The sequence below is a fragment of the Saimiri boliviensis genome, chromosome 8 (genome assembly GCF_048565385.1).
Source record: "Saimiri boliviensis isolate mSaiBol1 chromosome 8, mSaiBol1.pri, whole genome shotgun sequence".
Classification (NCBI taxonomy): Eukaryota; Metazoa; Chordata; class Mammalia; order Primates; family Cebidae; genus Saimiri; species Saimiri boliviensis.
Genome location: NC_133456.1, coordinates 17,144,253 through 17,161,671, shown reverse-complemented (window position 1 = coordinate 17,161,671; position 17,419 = coordinate 17,144,253). Strand labels below are relative to the sequence as shown.

At 39.4% G+C, this 17,419-nt stretch overlaps 1 protein-coding gene across 4 annotated transcripts in view; it reads left to right on the top strand.

Annotated features, from left to right (window-relative positions):
- TCAIM (T cell activation inhibitor, mitochondrial) overlaps positions 1-17,419 on the top strand; it is a 68,136-nt gene that overhangs the window by 35,730 nt on the left and 14,987 nt on the right. For 3 of the 4 annotated variants that reach the window (XM_003926221.4, XM_003926222.4, XM_010336980.3), the window contains exons 6-7: positions 13,785-13,907; positions 17,266-17,363. In XM_003926221.4, coding sequence (XP_003926270.1) covers positions 13,785-13,907; positions 17,266-17,363 — 221 coding nt within the window. The remainder of the gene's footprint in view (positions 1-13,784; positions 13,908-17,265; positions 17,364-17,419) is intronic. The other variant, XM_074404021.1, reaches the window with a different exon arrangement.

Here is a 17,419-nt window from a genome sequence, read left to right as displayed (position 1 = left end):
CCAATTACACTGATTTGATTTTTACAAATCATATGAATATTAAATTACTGAATGTAGCCTGAAAATTTTATTTAAAATGTTTGATTAACAATTTTGAGGAAAAAAAGCAAATACAGATGAATGAAAATAAAAACACAAAGTACCAAAACTTATGGGACACAGAAAATTCAGCAAAGCAATGCTAAGGGGGAAATGTATAGCTATAAACACATTTAAAAAACAAGAAAGATCTCAAATCAGCAATCTAACTTCACACCTTATGGGATTAGAGAAAGAAGAATAAATGCAAAACTAGTAGAAGGAGGGAAATAATAAAGATTAGAGCAGATAATCAAAATAGATATTAGATTTAAAAAATAGATAATAGAAAAATAATAAAAACAAAACCAAAAATTGGTTCTTTGAAAAGATCAACAAAATTGACAAACCTTTAGCTAGATGGACTAAGAAAGAAAGAAGACTCAAATTACTAAAATCAAAAATGAAAGTAGGAACATTAGTACCAATTCCACAGAAATAACAATTATGAAAGAGTACCATGGGCAGTTGTACACCAACAAGTTGGGTAACCTAGATAAAATGGAGAAACTTCTAGAAACACAAAATCTACCAAAACTAAACCACAAAGAAATAGAAAATAATGAGACTGAGTCAGTAATTTTAAATTTTCCAACAAAGGAAAGACCTGAACTGGATGGCTTCACTGGCAAATTCTACCAGACATTTAACAGCCATACTTTGCAAACTTTTCAAAAAGAAACTGAATCCCTAACTCATTCTGTGAGACCAGCATTACCCTGATACCAAAGACAGACAAAGACACTTAAAGAAAAGAAAACCACAAATCAATATCCTTTATGAATGTTAATGCAAAAAGCTTCAACAAAATCCTAGAAAAGTGAATTCAGCAGCATATTAAAAGGATCCTATACCATAACCAAGTGGGATGTATTCCTAGAGTACAAGGATGGCTCAATATACAAAATCAATCCGTATGATAACACATTAACAGAATGGAGAAAACCCACATCATCATTTAAATCATACAGAATGATCATAATGCAGAAAAAAGCATTTGACAAACTTTAACATCCTTTCATCCTAAAGACATTCAACAAACTAGAAATAAAGGAAACTACATCAACATAATAAAAGCTATATATGAAAACCCACAGCAAACATCATTCTCAATAGTAAAAGAGTTAAGTTTTTTATGTAGCATAAGGAAGTAGGCAAGGATGCCTACTTTCAGCACTTCTATTCAACATACTGCTGGAAGTCTTTGCCAGAGCAGTTAGGCAAGAAAAAGAAATTAAAGTCATGTAATTGGAAAGGACAAGGTAAAATTATCTGTTCACAGATAATGGTCTTATACATAGAAAATTCTGAAGATTCCACTGAAGAATGTATTAGAACTAATAAGCAAATTAGCAAGATACAAAATCAATACACAAAAATCAGTTGTATTTCTGTATACTAGCAATGTATCCAAAAAGGGAATTACAAAAACAATTCCATATACAATAGCATCACAAAGGACTAAATGCTTAGGAACTGGCTGAAGAGATGAAAGACTTGTAGTACAATGAAAACTATAAAATATTTCTGAAAGAAATTAGAGATGATACAAATAAATGGAAAGGCATTCTATGATCATGGGTCAGAAGATAATATTATTAAGATGTCAATACCCAAAGCAATGTACAGATTTAATGCAATCCCTATCAAAATTCCAATGACATTTTTTTACACAAATAGAAGCCACATTCTAAAATTAGAATCTCAGGGGACCTCAAATAGCCAAAACAATCCTGAAAAGAGCAAAGCTGGAGAATTCACATTTCCTCATTTCAAAACTTACTACAAAGCTATAGTAAACAAAGCATTGTGATACTGGCATATAGGCCAGGCATGGTGTGGCTCACTTTTGTAATCCCAGTACTTTGGGAGACGGAAGCAGGAGGATTACATGAGTCCAGGAGTTTGAGACTAGCCTGGGCACCATAGTGAGACCCCATCTCTATAAAAAGAAAAATACACAAACATATAGGCTAATGGAATAGAATAGAGAATACAGCAATAAATCCTTGCATTTATGGTCAACTGATTTTCAACAAGGATGCCAAGACCACCAAATGGGGGAAAAAATATTTTCAATAAAAGGTACTGGGAAAACAGGCCACACGCGAAAGAATGAAGTTGGGACACCAACTTTGTACCATGTACTAAAAATAACTCAGAATGGATCTTTGACCTAAATGTAATACCTAAACTATAAAACTCTTAAGAGGAAAACCTAGGGCAAAAGATTCATTACATTGGATTTGCCAGTGATTTCTAGGATATAAAACCTAAAGCACAGGCAACAAAAGAAAAATAGACAAATTGGACTTCATTAACATTTTTAAAGTTTCTGCACTAAAAGACTATCAACAGAGTAAAATGGCAGTTCACAGAATGGGAGAAAATATTTGCAACTCATATATCTGATAAAGGAATTAATATCCAGAATAGATAGACAACTCTTAAAACTCAACAACCAGCCAACAACCCAATTCAAAAATGGGCAAAGGACTTGAATAGACATTTCTTCAAAGAAGGTATATAAATGGCCTATAAGCCCATGAAAAGATACTCAACATCATTAATCATTAGGGAAATGCAAATTAAAACTACAGCAAAATTTGATATATTCTAACAGTGGAATGTTAGCCTTAAAAAGGAAGAAATTCTACCACAGGCTACAACACATGACTACAACACATGAACCTTCATGCTGCATGAAATAAACCAGTCACAAAACGACAAATAGTATATGATTCTACTTACGTGAAGTACAAGAAGTATTCAAATTCATAGAGACAGAAAATAGAATGGTGGTTGCCAGGGGCTGGAGGGAGGGGAAGGGGTGTTAGTGTTTAATGGATACAGAGTTGAGGTGTGCAAAATGAAGAGTTCTGAAGATTGCTGGTGGTGATAGTTGCACAACAATGTGAATGTACTTAAGACCACTGAACTGTACACTTGAAAATGACTAAAGGGCTGAGTGCAGTGGCTTATGCCTATAGTCCCAGCACTTTGGAAGGCCAAGTTGGGAGGATCACTTGAGCTTAGGAGGTCAAGACAAGCATGGGCAACATAGTAAGACCCTGTCTCTAAATAAAAATAAAAATAAAAATAAAAAGTAAAAAAAGAGAGAAAGAAAAAGAAAAAAACTTTTAAATTAGCCAAGCTTACTAGCCAGACATGATCACACCACTGCACTGTAACCTGGGCAACAAAGTAAGACCCTGTCTTTAAAAAAAAAGATTGAGAAAAATATATTTGTGATTACTAATACTTACTTGTTCATAGGTAATTTCATTTTAAATAAAACTAGCATTTTTAAAAAGTTCTTGCTTAGTAGAGGTTAAACAGTCTAGCTTACTTGGTATTTTACTATTGAATAAATATGTGATTTCTCTATTCTACCTCAATAGTAATTAATTGAACTTCTCACCATTGAAAACAGAGGCTCTGAATTTTTTTTTCCTCGTTTGAAGTTTTAATCAAAGCTTGTATACAAGATTACTTTATTCCTGCATCTTCTCGATTGTTTCTTCCTTGTATTTGCCCTTTTCCTTTCCTACTTGGCAAGATTTGGCTTTCCGTTCAAGGATCTTTTTGCGGTCTTTGTCCAGTTTTAGCCTAGTGATAACCACCTTGCTGGGGTGAATGCCTGCATGGACAGTTGTGCCATTAGCCTTTTCCCGCTGCACCCGTTCAATGTAGATTACCTATTTCTTCCTGTAAACCTGGACTACTTTGCCCATCTGCTGGCCTTTATAGTGTCCTCGTACAACCTGAACTTCATCATCCTTTCCGATGGGCATGGATCGCACGTTGTACTTCTGTCTCAGCTCTTTGGAAAGAGGGGAGGACATAATCTTCCTGCGAATGTGGAAAGGTGCATTGAAATGCCTTTTGTGATTCTTTGGTTGGAAGTCACAAAGGGATTGAACTTCATTTTGGCAGCTCCCGCTTAGGTGATGGCCACAAAAGGCGAGGCTCAGAATTTTTAAATGTCTGTGATTATAAAATTTAAGCTAAGAATTAAAATGGTTTATGTGGCAAATTCAGGCAATAATGATTCTTTTAAAATCCAATAGAGTATTCTCATTTAGAGAGTAATTTAGAACTTTATCTCTGACCGAAAGTATGGTTAGACAAGGTAACCATGTGTTTCCACATTGGTCAGGAAGGTACTCTCTTCTCTTTACCTTATAATTTAATTTGAGTAGTCAAATTGCATACCGTCTAGTGATCTTACTGTGGTGACATTCAGTTAAGTACATACTAGATAATAAAGGACTCATCTTTCCCTCATGGGGTAATAGAATAATGGGATACATAAGACATGTGGAGACAAATTATTATACAAACAGGCTGTGATTGGCTCAAAAAGGAATACTGAACAAGTATTACAGCCAATCACAGGACATTCGGGAGCTCAGAAAGAGTCTGAAGTAAATATAGCTCTTGGCTTACTTCCATTTTTCATAGTTTTTGCTTCATTTGGGAAAAGATCATTCAAAGTTGTTTAATGGGAATCCTCATTGCCACATTCATTTTTCACTAGACTATTGGAATAACTTGCTAAGGATCTTTCTGCCACCAGTTTCTCTTCCCTGCAACCTGGATTCTACCTCCCCTCTATGTTCCCAACTTTACCAAAGGCTTTGATCACATTACTCCCCTTAATAGCACATACATTATTTAGAGGAGATCCCAGTTGGTAGCCTGCAAATACTCACTGATTTATTAAATTTCGTGGAACTTGATAAATAAGAAAATACTAATAATAGACACATTTTTGGGAATTTTTGAAAGATAGAAAGCAGATGAGCTCAGAACTGTGGAGAAACAAGCCAGCTGGAATGCCTGCTATCACCTCTATAATGTATTTGTCCTGGAGAATCTGTCCAATGCATAATAAACAGAAATGGGAGATATAAATATTGGAAAGGCAGAGATATACTTGCACTATTTACGATTGTCAGTAAGAAAATCTAAGGAAGGCTGGGCACAGTGGTTCACCCCTGTAATCCAGGCACTTTGGGAGGCCAAGGCAGGCAGATCACCTGAGGTCAGGAATTTGAGACCAGCCTGACCAACATGGAGAAACCCTGTCTCTACTAAAAATACAAAATTAGCCAGGCATGGTGGCGCATGTCTACTTGGGAGGCTGAGGCAGGAAAATCGCTTGAACCCAGGAGGCAGAGGTTGCAGTGAGCTGAGATCACTCCACTGAACTTCAGCCTGAGCAGCAGTGTGAGACTGTGTCTCAAAAGAAGCAAAAAAAAGTCCAAGGGAATTTTATTAGTCAAGAGTTTTTGGTTGCCAACAAAAGAAACCAGCTCTATCTAATGTAAGTAGAAAATAAACTACAGGCCGGGCACGGTGGCTCACGCCTGTAATCCCAGCACTTTGGGAGGCTGAGGTGGTCAGATCACCTGAGGTCAGGAATTCGAGACCAGCCTAACATCGTGAAACCCTGTCTGTACTAGAAATAGAAAAATTAGCCGGGCATAGTGGCAGGCGCCTGTAATCCCAGCTACCTGGGAGGCTGAAGCAGGAGAATCGCTTAAACTTGGGAGGCAGAGGTTGCAGTGAGCCGAAATCATGTCACTGCACTCCAGCCTGGGCGACACAGGGAGACCCTGTTTCAAAAAAAGAAAAGAAACTACAAGGATATCAAGTCTCTGGTCATATTTACAGAAGATTGGAGAACGTGGTTGAGAAAATGTCCAGATGAGTATGAGCTGAGAAGAGACTCTTAGTTTACTTTAAATACTTTTGTGCAGAGTGTTTTTACTCTAAAAAAAAAAAAAAAATCCATATACTTACTTAAATTGTTTTTTTTTTTTTTTTAAGAGACAGGGTCTCGCTATGTTGCCCAGGCTGGAGTGCAGTGGCTATTCACAGGTGTGATCCCACTACTGATCAGCACAAGAGTTTTGACCTGCTCCGTTTCTGACCTGGGCCAGTTCACCCCTCCTTAGGCAACCTGGTGGTCCCCCACTCCTGGGAGGTCACTATATTGACGCCAAACTTAGTGAGGACACCCGATTGGCAAAGCGCACTACAGCCCAGAACTCCTGGGCTCAAGTGATCTTCCCACCTCAGCCTCCTGAGTAGCTGGGACTACAGGCATGCACCACCGTGCCCGGCATTTAAATTGTTTTAAAGATAATACAGGAACTACTGATCCTGAAAACGTTAATGAGCATAAAAAATAATTCTGAAAATTTGTCTCTGATTACCTTCACCTGACCAGTTAGTTGCATTGATTTGATCAAAATCCAGAAGCACATGATGGTGTTCTTTGTACATAAGCACCAAAACTAAAAAGAAAATCTTTTTGCTGATTTTATTTTCAGTTTTGTTTTTCCCATAATCTAGAATAAAGACATTCTCTACAGTTTTTTTTTCTCTAGAGAAATGTTTACAATAACTAACCAGCAACTTATACTTTCTTTTTTTAAGCTGTTTTTTAATTTTAATTTTGACATAATTTCAGACCTACATAAAATTTGCAGGAATAGGGCCAGACAGAGTGGCTCACACCTATAATCCCAGCTACTCAGGAGGTTGAGACAGGAGAATGGCTTGAGCCAGGAGGCAAAGGTTGCAGTGAGCTGAGATTGCACCACTGCACTTCAGCCTGGGCAACAGAGCCAGACCCTGCAAAACACACACACACACACACACACACACATACACACACAAACACACTTAAAAATTAGCAACACCTGTGGTTCTTTCTACTCCCGAGACTGAGTAGGAGGATTGCTTGAGCCCAGGAGTTCAAAGTTACAGTGAGCTATTGATGGCAGCAGTGGCCCACCTGGAGTGGCCACTGCCAAGACACTGGCTGCAGAAGGAGAGACCTGACGGGGGCTGTGTGCTCTGCAGAGCTGGTGTTGGCTGGGAACAGTCAGGAGCCCCACCCCCTACTGAATTGTTGGGGTGGGAGCCCCGTGCTCCCCAGCACAGCTGCAGTTGCCCAGCCACCTGCTCTCAACTGGGACATCTCTGGTCTCTCAGGGTCCTGGGAACCCCCACCTCCACTGGCTCAGAAGTGTCTGCTCCTACTCCCTGGCCTCTCCCCACTCTCAGTGCCCGCTCAGGTGCAGAGCAAACTTGCAGCAGAGGCTGGGCACTATCGTGACCTGGCCATGTGCGTGCACACTCAGAGTGGTGCTGACACGCCAGTCCCCTGCTGTCTTGGTCCCCTCCGGACTTTGGGCGCTGACAAGCATGGGAAGGAGTCATGGTGAGGGTGGCTAAGGGCAGCATTGGTCCAGGCCTGCAGGCACCCCTCAGCACAAACACCCTAGGCACCATGGATGGCATGTTGATGGCAGGAGGTCCCCGATGAAACCCCACCTTCAAGCGAGAAACAGCCTGAAGCTTCGGGTTTGGGCTGCCAGTTCTAGGTAAAGTCCTTGGCCCAGAGTGAGGACTTCATTGATGACCATTCAGCCAATCAGATGATGCTTTTACCAGACCCACCAGGAAAAAGCTCCTTTCGGAGCCCATAAAAACCTAGAACTCACCCACACTCAGACATCAGGACTACCAGCTGTGGGAAGGAGTTACCCACTTCAGTTCTCCATTATGTTGAGACAACCTACCTGCAGAAAGGCGCTACCCACTGTGGGTCTCCTCTCTGCTGAGAGTTGGACATTCATGGGGATGACCTGCCTGCAGAAAGGAGCTACTGACTTCAGGTCTCCTGAGAACTGTTCTGTCGCTCAAGGAAGCTCCTCTCCAACTTGCTTGCCCTCCAGTTGTCCACGTACCTCATTCTTCCTGGACGTGGGACAAGAACTTAGGACCACCTAATGGCAGGACTTAAACAGCTGTTACACAAACAGGGCTGAAACACACCTCCTGCTTACCACATTGTGGGCAACAGAAGAGAAAAACTACAGCCCTTCAAGGAGCCCAGACCTAGGGGCTCCCTAAATCTGGACTGTGACACTCTCTTTGGGGCTCTGCAGTTCCAGTGCCTTCAAGCTTCTGGGCACCACCATGTCCCTTGGTTCCCACAGTAGTAGCTGCATATGGTACACCTGGTCTAGCTTCAGTCTTGCATGGAGCTAGCACCTGTGCCAGCATATGGAGTTGCTCACTCTGCTGCAGCCAGCACACCTGGCTGTGCGCAGTGGCTGGACCTTGTGTTCGTTCACACACCCCTTGCCACTCTGCACCTGGCTGGCCCTTGGCAGATGTGGAATCTGGGCCAATAGTGTAAGCTGAGTGTAGACTGCCAGGCCAGGTGGGCAGAATGAGCCCAGTGGGCACAAGCAAAACTTGGACAAAGACACCACCGACCACAGAGGTTTCCAAATGGAAAAGTGACACCCCAAGGATCCCATGACACTATGATTGTGCTGTTGCACTCCAGCCTGGGCAACAGAGCAAGTCCCTGTCTCTAAAATAGAGAAAATTTGCAGAAATAATATAAAGAAGTGCCATATAACTTCCACCCAGATTCCTTAAATGTTAATTTTGTACCACATTTGCTTTATCATTCTCTCTATATATTATATACTTTTTTTTTTTTTTGAGACAGAGTCTTGCTCTGTCATCTAGCTGGAGTGCAATGGCGTGATCATGGCTCACTGCAACCTTTGACTCCCTGGTTCAAGCGGTTCTCCTGCCTCAGCCTCCCGAGTAGCTGGGATTACAGGCACATACCACCATGCCCAGCTAATTTTTGTATTTTTAGTAGAGACAGTGTTTCACCATGTTGACCAGGATGGTCTTGATCTGACCTTGTGATCCGTCTGCCTCAGCCTCCCAAAGTGCTGGGATTACAGGAGTAAGCCACTGCACCCAGCCTTTTATATTCATTTTAACTATAGAAACTATATATGTGTGTGTGTATGTATGTGTGTGTGTGTGTATATATATATATATATATATATATATATATATATATGCATGCACACACACACATTTTTCCCTGAACCATTTGAGTAAGTTGCAGCCACAATAGCCCTTTAAATACCTAGGTTGTGCTTTTTAAAAATAAAAAACATTTTCTTATATAAGAAAATAACTTTTTAAAAGTTGCTTTTCTAAACCCTTAGAAAAAAAGAAAATAATAATAATCAAGAAATTAACACTTATGAAAATAGTATTAGCTAACCCCTAGATGTTATTCAAATGTCACTCATTTTCTAAGCACTGCCCTTTATTAGGAGAAGAAAATCCCAAATCAAGAGCCATATTTGATTGTCAAATCTCTTTAATCTTCTTTAATCTGGAACAGTTCCTCAGTGTTTTCTTGTCTTTCATTACCTTGATGAATACAAGCCAGTTATTTTGTAGAATGCCTTTCCATTTGTTTATCTGATGTTTCCTCATAATTAGAGTCAGATTTTTCAGTTTTTTGCAGGCATACCCCAGAAGTGGTGTGTTGTTTTCAGTGGATTACTTAGGAGGCATGTGATGTATGTGTAACCCATTACCCATGATACTAATTTCTTCCAGAAAGTTACAGGTTTTTTTCTCTAATTATTTTAAGGAGATACTTAGGGCTACGTAAATAACCTTTTACTCATTAGATTTTTACTCCCTTGCTTGTTTTAATATTCGTTGATGATTCTTGCTTGAATCACATATTACTCTGCTGGTTGCCACATGCTGATTTCCTCGTTTCATCATCTCTTCAGGGTGGTGCCTATGTCCCCGTCTTCCCTTGAGTACTCCCTTACTTTCTGGTTCACAAGTTGTTCCAGGATTGTCTGAACTGTTCCTGCCCCAAAGTTTGATTCAGCAGTTTTGCCAGGAAGCTCTGGTTCTTTCTAGTAGGGAATGGTGTGTAAACACCAACATCTCAGTGCTACATGTGCTCAGTTGCTACTAATCCTCTCAGTGGCCAAAGCCAGGAAACAGGTATCTTTATCTTTATATCTGTATATATTAACAACCATGTTTAGAGCCTTTGTTTTTACTTCAGTGTTTAGAAACAAAACACAAGTATTGTTAAGCTAGACCAGTGATTTTTATACATTAAATGTAAGAATTCCAAAAATCACTTCATGACTGTATAATTATAAGATCATATTTGAATCCATGTTGTAAAACATTTGGGCCCCAAATCAAACATTGTGTGTCATTTAATAATTCGTATGTCAGTAAATCATGCTTTCTCTTACATGATTTAAAGTAAGTTAAGTAACATGTATTAATCAGTGAGGAAAAGTTGGAAAATTATAATGCCATATCAACAGTAGTAATGTAAATTAAGGTATTTTTACCTACTTGATTACACACCATGCAGAAGTGACAAAATTTTTACCAATATTCTTAAAGAGGGTATAGGAAGGATTATTAATGGCTACACAAAGTCAATGGATTTAAAAAAAATTGAACACTTTCACCTAAATGATAAGCTTCCAATTCCCTTTCTCAATGTGCACACTTCACCCCCAGTGCCTCTGCAGTCTCCTCTATGCCCTTCTCTCCCTCTAAGCATCCTGTCATCTGGGCATATGGGTTCATCTCTTAGATCCTTACGTACTAATATGATTGACATAACATTCTCTCTCACCTGCCTGGAAAGATCTGATGTATCTCTCAGGTTCCAGATCACATATTACCTGTTGTATAGAATCTTCCAGGAATCATTACTTCTTCTTTTCTCATGGTAGTTCTTATATTCTATTCTAATTGCTTATTTGTATATTCCTTGTTAGATCTGTCTTCCTTTAAAACAGAGACTTTATCTTCCTTGCATAATGATTTGTCAGTTTCAATACTCTAAACTTGATAATTTTTAAATACTTTAGATCACAACATCTAAAACATTTAAAGTGACTACTAAGAAACCTAGTGCTCGCTCCAGCAGTATATATACTAAAAATGGAATGAGGCCAGGCACAGTGGGTCATGTCTGTAATGCCAGCACTTTGGGAGGTCCAGGTGGGGTCAATCACTTGAGCCCAGGAGTTCAAGAGCAGTTTGGGCAACATAGCAAGACCTCGTCTCTACAAATAATAACTTTAAAAAATTAGGCGGCCGTGGTAGCCCATGCTTGTAGCCCCAGCTAGTAGAGAGGCTAAGGCTAGAGAATCACTTGAGCCCAGGAGGTCGATCACCCCAGGCTAAGGCTAGAGGATCACTTGAGCCCAGGAGGTCGAGGTTCAGTGAGCTGTGATCACACCAGCCTCGGCAACATAGTGAGACCCCCATTGCAAAAAAATTAGAACCAAACAGAGAAGATTAGCATGGCCCATGAATTTTTGTTTGTTTTTTGAGATGGAGCCTCGCTCTGTCACCCAGGTTGGAGTGCAGTGGTGTGACATCAGCTCACTGAAACCTCTCCTTCCTGGGTTCAGGTGATTCTCCTGCCTCAGCCTCCCAAGTGGCTGGGACTACAGGCATGTGCCACCATGCCTGGCTAACTTTTTTGTATGTTTAGCAAAGACAGGGTTTTACCGTGTTAGCCAGGATAGTCTAACTCTCCTGACCTCATGATCCATCCACCTCAGCCTCCCAAAGTGCTGAGATTACAGGCGTGAGCCACTACACCTGGCCAAAAAAAATTTTTGTTAAAGAAAAAATGGCCAGGCACGGTGGCTCATGCCTGTAGTCCCAGCATTTTGGCAGGCTGAGGCAGGAGGATCACTTGAGCCCAAAAGTTTGAGCCCAGCAATAAAATGAGACCCAGTCTCTATTAAAAAAAATAAGAAGAAGAAGAAAGGGAACCTCTGGTTTTCCTGGAGTTTTCTCTTGCATAGTAATGCCTAGGGCCCACCCCCACCACTTCGTTTTGGAATCTGAAATGTTCCCCTCAGCCCAGAGTCACTTTGCCATTCTACCCTCCACCCCCAACTCCTACAACAGCTCTTCACCCTCCCAGGACTCCATCCAGGTAACTCATTTCTCTGGACTCCCCTTGGGGAGCCAGTGACCCCGAGCAGTAACAAGCACCCCTGTGTCGTGATGATTATAGCACCAAGTGAGAGACAGTTTCTACAGAGGCAGTGCTGCTCTCTAGAAGGCCACACAGGCCTTCAGCTCTTTTCTGAAAGCTATTCTTCCTAATCCTAAAAGCATTTTTAATATTTATTTATTCTTGTAAGACAATTGAGGTAAACATTCTAAGAAATACAGGTTTAGAGAACATCTTTCTGCTGAGCTTATTACAGAGTTAATATAGTTGAGATGAGACTAAAACTGGACACTTGGTTGGGTAGAAAGGAATGGAGGAGTCAGTGAGCACCAGGACAGTGAAGAGACCCACCTGGAAGAAGACTGTGACAAATGATTAGATTGGCAAAGTCTGACCAGTGGAGGGACTAGGTTACAGGGATGAGGGAATCAGCATTGGGAGCTCAGGGTAGTAATATCCAAGACTAAAATAAAGGGGAAACTGGAGTCCACCCAGCAAGAATCCACAAAGTAATCTTCATGTTCCTTCATCAGGACCCATTGCCTCTTAATTGTCACTAGTCCCATCGGATATGTCTGTCAAGTTTGACTTTTACACCTGTTTAGCTCCATTATATTTGCTCACACTTGCTTCATAATTAGTATTAGTTCTACACTCCCCTGTGTGTATGACTGATGTCGGTGAAGATGTAGTGTAGCCTACTGAAGGTTGTAATAAACATGCTTTGAAGTATTTTTAATTTTTAAAAAATTATTCTATCTCTATAAAATCTAGTGACTGGTTTGATGTAACTAAAATTTAATTTTTTAATATGTGAAGGAAGTTGTGATAGCTAGAATATGATTTGACAGGTGTTGGCAGTTCGCCAAGCAACTTACTTTAAAAGTAGGTATTCCAAGAAAGAATACATAGAAGTAAAGGTTTGATTGAAAACTCAGTTTAACACTGGCTCTGCTTTAAGATAATGTATGTGTCGTTTTTTTTTTTTTCTGAGTACAATTTTTTTTTTTTTTGAGGTGGTGTCTCACCCTGTTGCCCAGACTGGAGTGCAATGGCACCATCTCAACTCACTGCAACCTCCACCTCCCCAGTCCAAGTGATTCTCCTGCCTCAGCATCCTGAGTAGCTGGGACTACAGGCACACGCCACCACACCCAGCTAGTTTTGGTATTTATAGTAGAGACAGGGTTTCACCATGTTGGCCAGGATGGTCTTGATCTCTTGACCTCATGATCCACCTACCTCAGCCTCCCAAAGTGCTAGGATCACAGGCATGAGCCATTGCACTTGGCCACAATTTTTTTTTTAACTTTTATTTTCAGGGGTACATGTGCAGGTGTGTTATATAAATAAACTCCCATCATAGGGGTTTGTTGTACTGTTTATTTCATTACCTAGGTACTAACCCTAGTACCTAACAGTTATTTTTACTGATCCTCTCCCTCCTCCCATCCTCTACCCTCAAGTGAACCCCAGTGTCTCTTGTTCCCGTACTTGTGTCCACGTGGTCTCATCATTTAGCTCCATTTATAGGTGAGAACATGCAGTATTTGGTTTTCTGTTCCTGTATTAGTTTGCCAAGGATAATAGCCTCGAGCTCCATCCATGTTCCCATGAAATACATGAACTCATTCTTTTTTATGGCTGCATAGTATTTCATGGCATATATGTACCACATTTTCTTTACCCAATCTGTGATTGATTGTAATTTAGGTTGATTCCAAATCTTTAATATTGTGAACATTCAAGTGCATGCATGTGTCTTTTAATAGTATAAATATTTATATTATAGTTAGTATTGCAAAGTATATATATCTCTCCTTTTTCTTTCTAGATCCTGGTTAGATAACAATGGGAAAAGTGCTGTTAAAAAGCTGAAGAATAGTTTGCCACTTAGAAAAGAACTAGATCGTTTAAAAGATGAACTGTCTCATCAGTTGCAGCTCTCAGATATCAGGTAATAAAGAAGAGATTACCTAATTTAAAAATTAAAATGAATATGAATTACCTACAGATAAGCTTTTCAGCAGCTAAATATTTGCATCTTTAACTTTAGTTATTCTGATAACTGAGTACTCTTCAATTATCTTTATGAACATAATGAAATTTTCATCTATGTAAGAAAACTCTTACTAATTTCTTGTTTTAAATATTGAAGTAAGGCTGAGCACAGTGGCTCTTACCAGTAATCCCAGCACTTTGGGAGGCTGAGGTGGGAGGATCACTTGAGCCCAGGAGTTCAAGACTAGCCTGGGCAACATAAGGAGGCCCCATCTCTACAAAAACTTAAAACATTAGCTAGGCACTGTGGCATGTACCTGTAGTCTCAGCTACTTGGGAGGCTGAGGCAAGAGGATCACTTAAGCCCAGGAGTTTGAGGCTGCAATGAGCTATAATTGCATCACTGCACTCTAGCCTGGGTGATAGAGCATGACTTCATCTCAAATTATATGTATGTTACTTAAGTAAGGTTTAAGTTTTTAGCATAATAAACTTTTTAGTATAATAAACTTTTACATAATAAGTTTGTAAGAAAAATACCCTCTTCCATATACAGGTAATATATAAAAAGTAATTATTCCCCCATCTTGTAAGATATTAAGGCCAGACACAGGGACTCATACCTGTAATTCTAGCACTTTGGGAGACCAACGTGGGAGGATCACTTGAAGCCAGGAGTTTGAGACCAGCCTGGACAACATAGCAAGACCCCATCTCTAAATAACAATAATAATAATAATAATAATAATAAGTGTTTTAAAAGATTGGTATTTGAGTTTAAAAAGAGGAGAGGAAAGAGAAAATGGATGTTGTATTCTTGGTTCTATATTATATAGCAGAACTTTTTCAATAAGTATTCATAAACTTGGAAATTACAGTTATATAAAGAACCATGCTGAAATTTATTGCAAAATAGATTTAACAGTTCTTAAAACTGTAAGGAAAGAATAGGAGGAATCAGGTGATTCAGTCATGGACTTCCCATCTCTAGAACTCAGAAAAATCATCATCCAGTTTTCATGTTTAAACATCTTTGTTACTTTTTGCTATAGCCTGTTTTGTTGTTTTCAGTTCTCATTATTAGAACTTTTTTTCTTATATTAAACCAAATGACTATTTGTGTACCATAATAACATCTTTTTTCCCTGTGTTTACAGAGTACAGATGGTATTTACATGTTCTGTTCTTGTATAGCCAAATAATCATTTTATAAGATAATTCAGAATTTCAAAGCATTCTTTTAGGCTTTCATGTGTGGAATGTTTGAATGTATGCATATATCTGTTATTTTATCATCACCCTAATCATTTTCAGATTCAATTTTTATTATAGGGGGTTCTTCCCATTCCGTAGTCTATTAGCATAAACTTTTCTAACCAAAAACAAAATAGTAAGATCATTTCTTAAAGTTTTTAAGGTAAATAAATCAAGGTGCATGCAAATAACTTTTTCTAATAGTAATTTTAAAAGATCTGTCAGAGCAGACTGGGGCAAGGAAAATGAAAGGATTTCTTAAACATAAAAAGAATTATTTTACAGTATTATGGAGAAATTTCTCAGCTTTAATTTATATGATGGTAAATGTCAATAGATGTAACCCAGCTGGGTACGGTGGCCCACGCCTGTAATCCCAGCACTTTGGGAGGCTGAGGCAGGTGGATCATGAGGTCAGGTGTTCGAGACCAGCCTGACTAACATGATAGAACCCTGTCTCTACTAAAAGTACAAAGATTAGCCAGGTGTGGTAGCACACGCCTATAATCCCAGCTACTTAGGAGGCTGAGGCAGAAGAATCGCTTGAACCTGAAAGGCAGAGGTTGCAGTGAGCTGAGGTCAAGCCACTGCACTACAGCCTGGGTGACAGAGTGAGACTCTGTCTCAAAAAAACAAAAAAAGCTCTTTGGAGTGTTCCATTTTTAAGGAGTAAAAGGGTCCTGAGACCATAACATTTGAGGACCATGGGCATGAGGGCTTTTTTACTTGCTAAAAAAAAATTAGCCAAAACTCCAGCAAACAGAAACATTAACTAATTACATTGTTTTTCATTCTAAACAGCCTATATAAACCATTTTTAATGAAAATAGCATTTACTACCTTTATCACTTATATTTTTTAATTTCAAATAATCAAAAATTAATATTCTTTGAAATTATATTACTTTTTAAATTGTAGTTTAAAGAAAAAACAATTTTTAAGCAAGTTTTCATTTGATCAGAAATGACATTCATCAAAATCAGTATTAGGGTAAAAGAAGAACCTAAGTTTCTTGGGAGCCCATTTTGAATGCCTGACTCCTTCACACACATTACCTCATTTGATGTCTACTACCTGTGCAGCAGGAAACCTCACTCTGCATGCATGAAAGTGAAAACCTTAGGAAGGCTGAAAGCAGCTTGTTCAAGGTCACAGAGCTGGTAAACCACAGAATTAGAATTCCAAGGTGGGTTTTCTGACATCACTTGAGACCAGTAGTCTTCACAGTTACACAGCAGGGCCTCTGTCATCATGTTATTGTCAGGTTCCATGTGTCACTGAGGTTTAATATTAGTTTATAAAATGAGCAGATTACATGATTTCATCAAAATCCCTTTCTCTAGAATGAGATAAAAAGAAGCAGAAGTCAGACGCTGTGGCTCACGCCTGTAATCCCAACACTGGGAGGCCAAGGCGGGCAGATAGCTTGACCCAACCCAGGAGTTCAAGACCAGCCTGAACAACATGGTGAAACCCTGTCTTTATAAGAAATTTTTTTAAAGTAGCCAGCCATGGTGGCGCATGCTTGTAGTCCCAGCTACTTGTGAGGCTGAGGTAGGCAGATAGCTTGAGTAGAGGAGGTCAAAGCGGCAGTGATCCATGATTACACCACTGCACTCCTGCCTGAGTGACAGAGCAAGACCTAGTCTCAAAAACAAAAAGAGAACCTGATAAACCTAACTGGAATTCCTAGTTGGAACTTGAGTGCAAAACAAAACCATCATCATTGTAACAATGTAATAAAGAAAAATATTTTTTTCAAAGGTTTCCCTTTTCATCATCTTATTTTTAAATAGAAACATTGTATATTTGCTTATTTTAAATCTTGGGCACCTGAACATAGTAGTAATATTTCTGCCCTCTGGTAAACAATCCATTTTCCATTTGATTGATTCTTTAAAAGGTAGCTAGCTTAGAAACATATGATCAATCAAAATGTGTTATGTGCCTGCTTCAGAAAGAAACTCATTGACTTCCCAAGGACTCTGGCAGTTGTGCTGAGTGTTCGGTCCTTCTTCGGGTGCCATTTATTAACATTCCTGTGTGCTCTGTTGGTCTAGGTGGCAGAGGAGCTGGGGCATTGCCCACCGCTGTAGCCAGTTACATAGTTTAGGCCGCTTAGCACAGCAGAATTTGGAAACACTTAAAAAAGCAAAAGGTAAACATTTCCCACTTTCTTTTAAAATATCACTTAGCTGCTATGTACATCTATAA